The 14378-nt window shown below is 41.4% G+C and overlaps 1 protein-coding gene across 1 annotated transcript in view; it reads left to right on the top strand.

Annotated features, from left to right (window-relative positions):
- The first annotated feature begins 3528 nt into the window (after nucleotides 1-3528).
- The window catches only part of LOC308385944 (nuclear receptor-binding protein 2-like), a 43182-nt gene continuing 32332 nt past the window's right edge, over nucleotides 3529-14378 (top strand). Inside the window, exon 1 of the mRNA XM_080865160.1 lies at nucleotides 3529-4244. Within this exon, the coding sequence (XP_080721286.1) occupies nucleotides 4125-4244 (120 nt within the window). The 5' untranslated portion in view covers nucleotides 3529-4124. The remainder of the gene's footprint in view (nucleotides 4245-14378) is intronic.

The raw sequence follows: 14378 nt of genomic DNA, 5'->3' as shown, positions 1-14378 counted from the left end.
ATAATGCATGAGGCGAGAGACCATCAAAGTAAAACAGGAAGCATAAACACAGTCGGACTCTAAGACTCATGAACTTGACACAGACAAAAGGTAAACAAACACTGGGCCATGACAGACAACAACAGGGGACGCTAGGAAGGACCCACACAGACACTGGACTAAAATGAACAGGACACAAGAAGGAACTAATTAAGTCAAGAGATTAAGAACTAGAATCATGAATAACTAAACTAGGAAACGCTGGAAAAAAGCAATGAGATAAAAGAACTTAAACAAAAACGATTCAAGACCACAGAAGCTAGGACTACTGGGAAAAACCTAGAAAGCATGACACTGCCGTCTTCTCTGGGCCAAAGTTAGTTTATGATGGATTCAGAGAACGTGTAAAAGAGTTCGGTAGTCAGATCGTTCACTTTTCTGGACTGGAGAGGAAACGGACCATCTGACTCAGTTTATATATAGTTCATATGCTTCCATCCAGACAGCGTCTTTAACAGGGAAAGCCATGATATTGTTATGGTTTAGCCCCTGCAGGTGGGGACTGGTTGATCAATGGGCTAAATATGTTTTAAGGATCAATAAAGAGAGAATGTTTTATTAGATCTTTTAATGTTGACCTTTATCCACTTGTGTAGGATGCGATGCATAAACTTTGTGTTGGCTGTTGAAGTGGGACATGCCAGAGTTCAGAGGTTTATGCCGACAGTGCATAAATTCAAAATCTCCTACTTTTCCTTTTCTTTCTGTTCTTTGATCCTAAAAAAACCCCCAAGGTGGAAATAATCAAATAACCATCGTCTCCTACAGTTTCTATGCGTGCACGTTAATATGATGCAGTTTCATTTAACAAATCTTTCTCTGAGTGTGAGCCGTTTGTGCAGAGAGTAAACAAAAGAACAATCAACTCTTGAGACGGCTTTGACCCTCTGTAGCTGGAACAAGCCTCCTCACTAGATATGCATGACCAAAGATTACCCAGGAATCAGAATGTTATGGGGGCCCTATAGGGGTTAAAGCTGTGGTGCACTGCTAAGGAGTTTGATCATCTTGAGCAGGATCTTGAGCACTTGTGTTTATTTAAAAAAAAAAATCATCCCATTGCTGTAAATAATGATTTTCTTCTCCAGTTTCCTGTAATTTTCCTCAGATTCATTGTTCACATATTTCTCTTCTATGGGAAAGTCTGATATTTATTATCATTGTTTCGAAATAGTCTTGCATGCATCATCCTGCTGGTTCTGTCCCTCTGTGGTCTCTGCTGTACTGCACCGTCCTTCCTGTGGGAGGGTTTAATTGTAGCTTAGCCAAGAGCACCTTCTGCTTTCTAATTTCTGCCATATAAAACTACAGTCCACTCCCAACATTCAGGCCTTGCTTGATTACAAATAAGAAGAAAACAGCACCTCAGCCTCAGGCTGTAATTTAATAGAGAAATGTTCAAAGCCTGTAACTTTGCCGAGTCTTTAAACAGAAACTTTCCTTCTTATAGATCAAAAGCTTCATTCTCTTTTTTTAAAAATTAGGAAATAAAAGCACAACAAGCTGCGGGAGCTGCTGTGGTTTCTGGTTTTGTTTCATTTGTCTGGGGCTGAGTCCAAATTTAGTTTTGGTTGCTGGTTTAGGTTTAAGCTGTTAAAAAAACAAAAACAAAACCTGCATGAAGAAGATATATAAATTCAAACCGCAATGGGACTTGGCAAAACAAAGCAACATATCACACAAACAATGTGTTTGTTGAATTGATACACATGATAAAAACATGTTTCAAATATTTCCACAGTGAGTCTCGCTCACTCTGATTGGGCTTTCGACCAATCAGAAGGAAGCTGCGTGGATGGGTCATTGGACAGACCCACTGAGCAGAACATCTGTTGCTTGGAAAACAGCTACAAATATGTGCGGTGACAACAAAAGTGAAGCAAAACAATCACCAGCAGACAAAATCTTTTCTTTCTGTCTCTCTGAGATCATTTGGGGGAGCGCTTGCCTGTCACTGCCATCGAAAACTTCAGCATATAAATGTTTACAAAGAATTTGATAATGTTGATTGAAATGCACTGGCATTTAAATCATTTAAATTTTCAGACTTAATTATGCATGTTTGATTGTGAACAACAGATTCTCCTGCTATAAAATACAGCTGGGGGTCGATTTAATGATGTTTCAATCATTTCAAATTAAGACTGGCCCCAATCACAGCAAAGCTACAAAACAACATTGTGAATATGTTGCATTAAGTTATAAAAACATTACATGATGTAGAATAATAACTCTGCCCTGACTTACATTAGTCAAATACTTTGTACTTAGATCTTTCTGAGAAATTATTGTGGTTGCGTTGTTGCCATAGTTTTGTGTCCGTGGGGTTTTTGTGATATTTGGGGGATTTTCCAGTTTCATTGCCTTTCTGGAAGTTTGAGTTCTGTTTAAGGATTATAATTATCAGTTTACTAGCTTTAGAGTTGATTGATTTTTAATTTTTTGTATTTTATTTTGTGTGTGCGTGTGTGTTTTATTTGATTGCAGCCCTCCTTGTGTATCTCTAAATTGAGTATTAACGTCTTGTCTCAGTCAGATACTTCCTGTTTTAATGTTCGTTCTCTCTTAAGATCTTGGTCAGACTGCGTGTTTGTCTTATTTTTTTATTCTGTTTTGTTTTTTCGACTCTTGGATTTTTTTGGGGGGGATTTTTAATGAAAGGTTTGTCTTTTGGTTCCTTTTACCTGTGAATCTCACATTTCAGTTTTGTTTTTTTGTTTTTGCCAGCCCTGGACACATTCAGTGTTGGGCAATCAGCAGTATTCTCACAATGTCTGAAGCTACTGTTGCTTCCATCCAATAATTTTGTTAACTGTTTCTCCAGCCCCAGCTGTCAAAGGCTGTCGCCAGTTTGAACCTATCCTCTTTCTTGTACCCAACGGTGCTAGCCACTGCTCCACTGTGCCACCTTAATGCCATGTTTCAAACATGGCAAATTATGACCTAATGCAACATTACCATTAAGTGATGCTGAAAGGGGCCGCTCCCGCTTTGCTCTATTTATATCCTGTACAAAAAGCTGCCGTGTTGGAAGCTCATTTTAAATCTTGCAGAAGTTTCAGATAATGAAGGCAGCGTATGTACCAAAGCTCTGTGCTAAAAACTTAGGCTTGATACTGCTCTAAACCCTCAGTTTATGATAGTTTTTTCTGCTCTTGTGTCTGTTTGATGTCATAGTGAGCTTAGGCACACAACCCCGCCCACCTGCTGTTTAAGCCTTTGTCAGGGGAAACCTATTAAAAGAGTCCAAGGTAAAATATGGAGCTGAAACGCGATAATAGCCCACCTTCTGTCACATGCACCTCACTCGGGCCTCTCAGTGCGACAGTCTTCAAACTGGCTGAAATATCATAGACTCGAGTAACTTTCGTGCATATCGATTCTAGAAGTTTGCTTTTCATCCGGCTACCGGTTTCCATGCATACATGAATATATAGTGCGCGCATAGCGGCCACTTTACGGTATTTTGCTCCATCCCTCTGCGCGCAGTGCCTGGCAGGAGCCCACAGCTTCAGATCCTGCAACGCCGACAATGACGCGTGTGGGAGATGGTCGACAAAACTGAGTCTCCTCCATAAAGCAGACGACGTCTGCGGTGGGAAATGAGTGCACTGGACTCAGAGGGAATTCTTTGGCTTCGCCGATCGAGCTTCGCTTGATTGTAAATGGACAGATTGGCAGGAGAGCATTTCGCAACCTCTTTTATATGCAGCCTATAGGGCGCATGAAGTCTGGGGATATATTTTCCACCCCGTTTAGTCCGGCCAGACGCTCATTGCATGCACTTGTGTTTTTTTTTTTTTTTTGTTTTTTTTTAATCAAAGGAGGGTGTTGGATTCCTTTTAACTGTCTGAGGATTGCAAACACACCGGTTTGTTTCTGCAAGATGTTTTGAGCGCCAAGAGGGTTGAGAGAGAGAGAGGGAGAGACGTTGGCTGGCTGTTGGAGGGGGTTCTTACTGCGCACACAAGCGGCTCGCCTCCTCTACCCCACAACAACAACAAAAACACACAGAGGCGATAGTGAAGGAGCGAGGGAACGCGGAGAAGTGTTGGTGTTGAAATCTGGAAATATACGGCGCTAAAATGACGATGTCCATCCCGGAGAGGAAGTCAGGATCGGAGGGAAAGGAGGAGGAGAGCGAGGATGAGAGCGAGATCCTGGAGGAGAGCCCCTGCGGCCGCTGGCAGAAACGGAAAGAGCAGGTTGGTCGGTGTGCATGAAGGATACGTGTGAGTGAGCACGTTTCTGCGCACAGCAAAGGATCTGCTCCCCGATCGGGCGGTAAATCAATTGAGCTGATCTCTCTGGCCATGCTGGACCCACCGTGTTATGCAATGTTTGAGCCCGGCCGAGGTGGTATTGCCCAATGCTGTTTGGCACCATCCCAGCAGCATAAATCTCACACAGTGACATATTTGTTGATCAGATTATAGTCCACAGAGTCCATTTGAGCCGGTCTGGGTGGCAGGAGGAGTTTCACAGAAAAACTGTAGCCAGATTTCTGCTCCTGTGCAGGATCTGCACAAACATTCAAATCCACATCTGGTTTTATTATTGCACACTTAGAAATATCGTTGACATCCATGTATTTGCAGATGTTTCACGAAGACGACAAACTGGAATTGCTTGTTCAATTAGACCCATTGATTAGTCAGCCCAAAGAGAATTACTGGACAAATTAGTTGCATGCTTAAATGTCAATAATATTCTGGCCTCTTGTTTGTGAGAATCTGTTGCTTTTCTTTTAAATTGAATGTATTTGTGTTTTTGAGCTCTGAGCTATAGTCATCTCTAAATATGACGACTAAGGAAAAATTCTTACAAAGTTTATAAAGAATTCAATGGGCAGTTGTAGCCTCCAAAATCTTTTTTTAATACTTAGTATTATTTTCTGGTGTTTGTTCTGTGATATCTCCAAACGTATCTGCAACAGTGTCCACATAATTGGTGAGACTGGTCCTTTAATTCAGGCTCTGTTTCTGTGCAGTGGTGCGGGCGCTGAATTAAAGGAGCAATCTGACAGATTTGAGTATGCAGACTTTTTTGGCCCTTTGCCTGTAAAATGCTGATTTAGTTTATTCCAAAACAAAATGCTGCAACTAAGAGAGTTGCGTGCCAAAAACACGAATGGAATCAAAAAAGTGGCTGCAGAGTAATTTTCAGTCAGTTAACCAATCTATGAATTATTACATTTTTAATATAAATTTAACAGTGGTGTCAAATTTAGCGCCTGGGGGCTGGAAATAGCCTGGCAAAGAGTCCAGTCGGAAAATGTGAGAATTGCAAAGGAGGGGAAAAATTCTGACTTTTAACTGCATTTTCAGACGCGTGCCCACTAAAGTTTACTAAGTAATATATAAACCATTAAATGACAGAAACTTTTATGGTTAGTATGTCATTAGATAACAGGAAGGTTCCTGTTTTGACAGTTGATGGCACATTTTCTGTGCTTTCACAGTAAATGTCTTTTAATTGCAGGAAAAACTCTGGATAATAAGCTGCCTGTGTGATTTTTATAATTATGCATTCATTTCTTAAAGTGTAATCCCAAAGAGGCGTGTTGACGGGTGTTTTACATTTACTACAACAACTCAGAGGCGTTGTTGAAAGTGCACTTCCTTTTCTTAAAATATCTCGGGGTGCTCGTCATTACCTACACATTTTATAACTGGATGGTTTGTAGCTCATTTACACTAAAAGGAAGGGAAACAATTTGCAGGTCATTTTTGTTTTTGTATTATGTGTTATTATGCAATCATTTTGATTGGGCTGGTCCTCTTGAGATCAGACTGGGCTGGATATTTGGCCACCCAGAAACCGCCCGGGTGGGTCAAACGTGTATTTTCCTGATTGCTGGAGGTTGCTGCTGGGTTGCAAACACAGAGTCCTGGACTGAAAACGTACTTGCAGTTGCTTTGGTTGCTAGCAGAAGTAAAAGTTGCACCTTTTGAAGCATTTTTGTCACTGTGGTAAAAGCCCAACTTTTACTTTAACTGTGACCAGTGTAAATTTCCACTTTGCAGCACTTTTTTTGCAGGTTCATTACTGCTTAAGTAAGTAGTTGGCAAGTGTTTGCATACGAGTCTGAGCGACTGGTCGACCAGCCTCGAGGCCTGTATGAGTGACTCCTCTAAGTGCTCTTTAATGAATGACATTAGTGTCATCATGTGTTCACTATATAACTGCTTCTGTTTAAAAATGTGACATGAGTGAAGGAGGGAGGTGCATAACTGTAACAGCATCGAGAGCAGATTCACAAATCCATGAGTCGTTCTTTAGCAGGAAAACTTTCGCTTAATTTACAGCAAGTTGGACAAGTTGAAGCTTATAGCAAATAGTCAGCTGCAACTTTGAACATTGTGAATTTTCATTCGTTTGATCAAACAGGTGCTGATTCTCTGTGTTAAACATGCAGATTTGAATGTTTTTCTTAAATTTATGTTTCTGTGTTTGCTGTTTGAGGCTTCGTGCTGAAAAAATACCAATAAACCCAAAACCATTTAACCCATTTCTCCCAAGATGGCTTAAAAGATGATGACAGCTCTTAGCTGCAGTGTTCTTGTCCTTGTGAGCATCAGCACTTCAGCTTCATTAGCAAAAGTAAATAAACCGTTGGCCTCACTCGAAGCGCCCTCTCCCTCATGTGGTCTCCATGTTTGTTCCAGTATGTGTGACATTCCCAGCTCTCCACATCGGAAACGTGTCCGCACGCACGCTGTGTAAGCCAAACAACCGCCAAGATGCTCAGTCATTATCAGAGAGAAGAAACAGTTCAGCATCGTGAATCTGTGGGTGTCGCCTCTGCTAACGGCTCCAGATAAGACTCAGAATTTAAGTTGAAGGTTATCTCTGGTTCGCACACAGGCTCCTCGGCATGCACAAACCACCTGACCTCGCTGCATTCTCACTACCATCAAGTGTTTTTCATGCTAGAACACACACACATATACATAAACCCTACCCCACCCTAGTGATTTTCCACCCATTGATTACCCATCTGTGTGTTTTTCTGAGCCACCCCCACTGTCACTTTTTCATTTGCCCCACACTGAGAGCATCAGTCTCTCATGGCTGGTAGTAGAAACCCACATGAGAATACTTTTCTTATGTAGCTATGCATGCTAATAATGTAATGTATTATATCTTATCGATTGATTTGTTTTAATTGTAGATTACACTATCAATTTCTATTTATTTATTTCTGTTTTATCTCAGAAAAGTGGAAAAATACCAGACTGCATAAAACTCACAGTCTCCACCCACACTCCAGCCTTTGTTTAGTTTCTTTGTGCTATTCTGAACAGAAGAAAATTGGATCAACCCCAGATGTCTGTAAGTCTGGGACAGGATCTGCTCTGCTGCTGAGTTACACCTGAATCACCCAGTAAATACAGGACGACAGGCTTAAACACTTGAACTCGCTGGTGTCCGCGCATCTTCTGGTTCAGACAAATTAACACTTGTTGCTGCGGGAAAAAAGAGATGTCGTCACATCCATTGATGCTATTTGCTCTGCTCCCTGTCACTTCTCTGCTGCTGAGCTCTTTGCTTTCCTCCCCTTCTCTCTATCACACACAAACACACACACACACACGGTAACAGCAGAGAGAAACTATAAGCCATGCACCTACTGGCTGCTTTATTAGTTACATTTTGCTAGTACATGGTTGCACTTCCCTTTTCCTTTCCTTTCAGAGCTGCTGTAATTCTCCATAGCACAGATTCAATATGGATTCAGAGACTTTGGTTCATGTTGGCATGACAGCATCACACAGTTGCTGTAGATTTGTTGGCGGCACATCTGTGACACGAGTCTCCATTTGCACCACTTCTATTAAATTGAGACTGGTGGCTGTTGAGGCTGTTTGAATGCAGTAAACGAACTGTGATGTGGAGCTTTGTGAAACAGCGTGTTATCCTCCTGGTCATAAAGAGATGGACATGGTCAGAAACAACGCACAGGTAGGCTGTTTTCTTTACCAAGGCAGGATGGTATGATGCTTTAGTGACGCTTACAGCAGATTCTGACTCTATCATCTGAATGAGAACTCGAGACTCATCAGACCAGGCAACAGTTATTTAAATTCTCAACTTCTGTAGTTTTCTACTCCTGTTTTGGTGAGCCTGTGTGAATTGTAGCCTCAGTTTCGTGCTCTTAGCTGACAGGAGTGGCACCAAGCATGGTTTCCTCTTACTGTAAGGTTTTACATCTTGTCATTCATAGATGTTCTGGCCATTCCCCTCTGACCTCTGACATCAACGAGGCTGTTTCACAAAGAGAGCTGCCGCTTCCTGGATATTTTCTCTCTTTCAGACCATTCTCTGTAAACCCTAGAGATGGTTGTGTGGGGGAAAATCCCAGCACATCAGCAGCTTCTGAAAACCCAGACCTGAAAACCCAATAATGCCATGCTCAGAGTCACTAAAATGACCTTTCTTCCTCATCCTGATGCTCAGTTTGAACTTCAGCAGGTTGTTTTGACCATGTCTACATACCTAAATGAACTATTTATCGCTGTGTGATTAGCTGATTGGATATTTATATTGACATTCAGTTGAATATATGTCCCTAATAAAGTGGCCTGTGAGAGTATATATATTTGCATAATGCAGTGGAGACTCACACTGCACTGAAAGGAAACAAAGGCAGTTAAATCAGGTAAACGCTGTAAATAAAGCCCAGGGTCTTTTGCTTATTTTTCCACTTTTGTATGCAAATTAATTTTTCATCTGTGTGAAAATCAGCACTAATGCTTCTGATATGCTTTTATTTGAAGTCGGTAAGCCAGGGCTTGATCTAGGAATTTTTATTTTTTATTAATTAATCTTTTTTTGCATGTGTAGTTCACTCTTATAGCGTTATCTCAAAAGGGACGCTTGAGCAACAAGCAGTTGCTTAAAGTCAGTTTGTCCTTCTTGACCCAACACAGAGTTGTGATATTCCTCTCGGACTCATCGCTGCTGTTGTGTTTGGAAAGCACAAAGTTGTGCGAGCAGAATCAAAACAGCCGTGACGTTTTCCAATGTGGTTCGTCGCTGAAAGTCTTTCCAGGCAGATTTTTTAAAAATATTTCCATTTCAGTGTTCGTGTGAAAGGAAACCAGAATTGTTCCTTGAAGCAGCGCCACAATATGACACGAGAAATCAATCAAACTGAAGCCCGTGGCCTTGCTTATTATTGTCTTTGCAGGAATAGTTGAATTAAAATGGGTGGACAATTGTTGCAATTGTGCTGAGCTGCAATCCCGCCGCTCTTTATTAACACGCCTATAAAATCTGCACATCAGCAGCAAAATGATTTACGAGCTCGTGATTTACATTTCTGGCTGCTGCCACGTATCGTCTGATTGAGCCATCTCGAGATTCTCTGAATGGGAACCTTCGAGCTCACGCAGCACATTTAATTCCAGTTTATCTCAGATTTGTCACACGTTTGTTTTACGGATCTTTTTGTGAGGAAACGTGTTGCGTAAAATTTTGGCAATTGCACGCCGATTGCTCTAAAGCAGTGTGTTTTATCAATGAGGTGAAAGGGACAAAAAGACAAAGACTTGGCCTTCCTTTCAATGTTGCCCTGCATAAAAGTCAGTGAATAATCATATAATAATAAAAGTGTTCTCATAAACCTGCAGAACTTGTCTTAAGATGATCCAGTGACAGCTGTATGAACATTAATGGGTTCATTTAACATAGTTTCAATGGTCGCAGGTGCAAAATTGAATCTAATATAAAACTAAGTTGTGATATCTGTACAGTAGGAGGCTCATCCACCCCATCACACTGGTTTATCACGGCTCTCCTGTGATCTCTGTTTGATAATGGAGCAGGCCGGTGCCTCATACCCTCTCCACCTCTCCTCCATAGTGCACCCGGCAGACTCGGTGCTCATTCCAGTAATTGCTCCATCTTCTATTTCCAGGATCTGCCTCCATCTGCAGACTGGTGTTAATTCATGTATGAGTGTTTGCTGATGCTGCTTTTTGTGTTCCCCCTGTTTGAAACTCACATGCATGTGTCAGGTTTGAGGAGCTAGAGGCCTGGTCAGATATGTGGAGCTATGGGTGAGCCAGAGGCAGTTGTTGGATAGAGCACAGCAATGGTTTTTATTACGCCTTTACTTTTTCTACAGTGAAAAGTCAAAGATGTCCGGAGTGAGACACCTGATTATTACATCTGTGGCGTAATTATGTGACGATATTCAGGGTTTTCCCAGAGAAATGTTAAGCAACTTGACACCACACCCAGATCTTGTCTCGGCTATCGGTTGTTTTTACTTGGTTAGTCAACGGTTGCTTAAATGAGAGTCACAATTTTACATCGTGTCAGTTTTGTGATCCACTTCCCTGAAGGTAAGTATACCTGAACATTAGTTAGCCCGTGTTTGCTGTACAGTATGTTCATCATAAATCGTGAAATGTACACAAATGATTGAGAAAAATATATTTCAGATGTTTGTTCAGGATAGTCTGGTTTCAACACTGAGGGGGATTTAATAACGCACCAAGAAAACTAGTTATACTAGTTGTAGGGTTACCAACCTGTGGGATTTGGGCAGACTTATCTGATTATTGTGAGTTGTCCAGTGTCTCAAATCACAGTTTTGGGGAAGAAGTGACGATGCCTTCATCCAACTAATCCCAAATGTCAGACACATCTGTAAGAATACCACGACAGGGGCAACCTGGACGAGATAGAAGGCTGCGATCGAAGCCATCATCAGTGCAGATAGCGTTCACACTAATTATTAATTTTATGGGTTTTTTTGTCACTGATTAGATTTGGGTCAGGGGTGTCAAACATATGGCTCGGTGGCCAGAATCGGCCTGGCAGAGATTCTAATCCGGTCCACTGGGTGGCTTTGGAAAATATGAAGAAGGTCATCGATTTTGGACTTTTAACTGTACATTCAGTATTTAAATCTTTTCCTGCAGGTAAACCCGAGACCAAAATGACAATAAAGTTCCTGATTTTTTTCAGTCTGGGCACTTTTTCTACCTTTTCTGTTATATTACACATTTATTACTTACAAATTAATCCCCCAAAAGCTGCACTGATAGAGTTCAACATGTAGAAAAATTGAGACATGCTGTTGAATCTGCACTTAATAACTGAAGGGTTTAATGTGTGGTTAAACTTACTTAGGCTTATGTGGCCCACAATGTAAAATGAGTTTAAAAACCTCCAGCATATTCATAAAAAGGTTATGAGAAGCAAAATATGAGCGTCATTCCCACACAACTCAAATTACAGTGAATTTACACATTAACGTAGCTTGTAGCTAAGAAGGTGGATATCAAGCTAATGTAATTATTAGTGGATAATAAGAGAAACTTGAGTTATTACTTGAAAGATGTGAGATACGTTAAAAAAGGAAGGAATCTCTGTAAATGTAAGCTCGTATCGTAACCGCGTGTCTGAAGTTGTGAAGCCCAAGTGCCTGTGTCGCCTTTGCTTTTCTTATCAAGTCCTCTTCACGCTTTGGGGGAGTGTTGCTAGAGATACAAAGAAAGTGAGTGTGAAGTCATTAGCAGGAGCATATCCTCATGTTTTGGTTGAAAGTAGTTAAAGTTTCATTACAGCATATCATTCGTCTAAAGGGATTGCCATTTAAAACGTTTACCACAGTTATAGCCGTTTCAGGACTGCTAAAGAAGAGACTTTTGGAAACACTCACCAAACCTTCAGTTGGATAACTCCGGGGTTATCATGTGCAGCACAGTGGTTTATACTAGTACATCACACATTGCTTGGGTTCAAATCCACCATCTGGCTGTGGTCTTTCTGTGTGGCGTTTGCATTTTCCCCCAGTGTCTGTGTGGTTTCTCCAGGTACCCCGACTTCCTACCACAGCCCAAAAACAGTTAGCGGGCTTATTTTAAGGTTAGTTAGTGATTCTCAATTGCCCGTAGGTGTAAATGCGAATGCGAATGGTTGTTTGTCTCTGTCTCCGTGTTAGCCCTGTGACAAACTGCTGATGTGTCCAGGATATTGGATGAATTGGAAAAGCAGGAGAGGATGGATGAATGGATGGACAGAAAATAAACTTCAATCCACAACATCAAATAATCCTTCCCTGATGTCATGTCTTCCTCTGGTGATGGACGCCACCTAGATTCAGCGCTGTATTCGCTTTCTTGGTTACTTCAGGTGTATCTTTTCTCCCACCATCACTGTCACCCAAGCAAAGAAGAATTTGTTTTCACTCTTCTGCCCTCGTACTATTTAAGCCTCTGTTTCCCAAAACATGCGTGCCTTAGTGGTCATGTGATGTTGGTATATACAGAGATTATTTCTGGGAGCTAACTGTGAACTTGTGTAAAAACACACATTTTCAGCAAAAGCACATTATGTGAATAGCCTCAGGCTCGCTTTGGGCAGGATGCAGACACAACAGGTCGGTTTTGAACAGCTCTGTTTTGACCAACTTAGAAGATTAACCTTTAGCACAGATCACTTCCCCTTCTAAGTCCACGTCAAGCTGTGGATTGCTGTCCTCCTATTAACTGACACCTTTAATCAGACATGCAGGCTGGTTTGACAGCTGTCCTCTGAGGAATGACTTCAGCTCGGGTTTCCTCTCACTGGAAATGGAGAGCAGGGGTAGCCGGCTTTTATAAACCTGTTAATAGCGGTACTCTCCTGCTGCTGCTAAAGGCTTAAAGCCGTGCTGTGAAAAGCCATTTACACCCATCAATTCTTAGAAAAGAAAATCAGTTGTTGACTGTTTCATTCATGCTAGGAGAATGGCCTTAAAGAGTGCATTGCAGGTGTGCATGCCAGTTGGTCTGTTCACCACTTTGAGTCTGACCTAACCTAAATATCTCAGCATATAGGACAGCAACCACCTTGCAACCATGAAAAAAATGTGGTTTCCTGCTGACTGAATTTTCCTGAATTTGGTGACCAAATAATTGCAAGTAGTAGTGACAAATAACCTTGAGGCTGAGTCCTCCAGGTGATATTTGGGGTGGGAACCATCGAAATATTACTCATTTAATGTGTCTAAATGCATTAAAAGACCTACAAAACAGGTAACACTTTGTGTTTCACACTTATTACATGTTAAACTAATATATTGTTGTCACATTAATACAGACCATAAGTGGACCAACTGTAGTGTCATCACACAAAGTAAAGCTGCACTGCTGCTGATCAACAGCTGTTCCAGTCTATTTCGCCTCCTTGTGTGGGAATAGAAAGAACCTGCAGCTCTGCCTTCTCTGAACACACGGGCTGATTTATGAATGACTCACTGACGCGCTGTAAATTACCTTTTTATGCGTGATGACATTTGTGTTTTACAGCTGTCTTTGACCCAGTATCCGAGGTTGCGGCAGAGACGTGTGCTATTTTCATCTCTGCACTTTTTAGCCGCAAACCTTTACTGCACGTTTCTCAGTAAAGGTTGTTTAAAATCAAATCGCGACTCGATGTTTACCCACAGCGTTAGGTTCATTGGAGCCAGTTGTTTTTGTTTCAGTGGTGCCTGTGAATGGCGGAGGCCTGTTCGCACAAAATGTAGCACCTGCACGATGGATTACTCACCGGTCGGCATGTGGATGAGAAGGTTGGTGCTAATTCATCCACCCTCTCATATGCACAGACAGTCATCATCATCATGTTGAGTGCAGTCTTGCAGTTAATTAGAGAGTAAGTGTTGTGGCTGTCACTAACTTTTTTATGTCTGTTTTTTAAAGATGTCCATCTTCACTGCAGGCAGGCACAGTAACACAGTCTTTGAGGCCAGTCAGCAACCTCTGGCAAGCACAGATAGCTTGTACATGTGTTCCCCAACTGGTTGGCAAGTGGTTGCCTGCCGTTGCAAAGAGGTTACGCTGCTGCAGTGAAAAACCTCCTTGTGATTCCTGCGGTCACCTGTAGTTTGCACAAATACTGATCAAAGGGTATTAAAACAGTGAAAAGTATGATGCAAAGCAGAAACAGTGAAAGTAAAACTTGCCTCTTTTGAAATGTGATGATCGCAGCGGTAAGCCCCATCTTTCACTTTGAACTTTGTGCGTTTCTGGTTTGTGTTGCACTTTTTTGAGAAGAGTTGGGGAGCGTTTGCAGACAAGTCGGCGTCTTCCAAGCAAACTATGGGCGATCAAAACAATCACAGGGAGATTTCTTAGTTTTTGTTTGGGGAATACACGTTTTTCTGTACTAACTGGTGTCTGGGTCTGTGTTACTGTTGCCTTGTTTAGTTATTTATATTTTAAGTCTAAAAGGGAGAGAACATGATTTTAATTACATGATCAGCAGGACATAATCAAATGTTTAAAATCTGATTTTTTTTTAAAGTTTACTATATTTGTCCCAAAACAAGTTAAAAAAAA

Source organism: Rhamphochromis sp. 'chilingali', assembly GCF_963969265.1.
Source record: "Rhamphochromis sp. 'chilingali' genome assembly, chromosome: 18".
Lineage (NCBI taxonomy): Eukaryota > Metazoa > Chordata > Actinopteri > Cichliformes > Cichlidae > Rhamphochromis > Rhamphochromis sp. 'chilingali'.
Note: the sequence above shows the minus strand (reverse complement) of the source record. Positions and strands in the feature narration are given on the sequence as shown.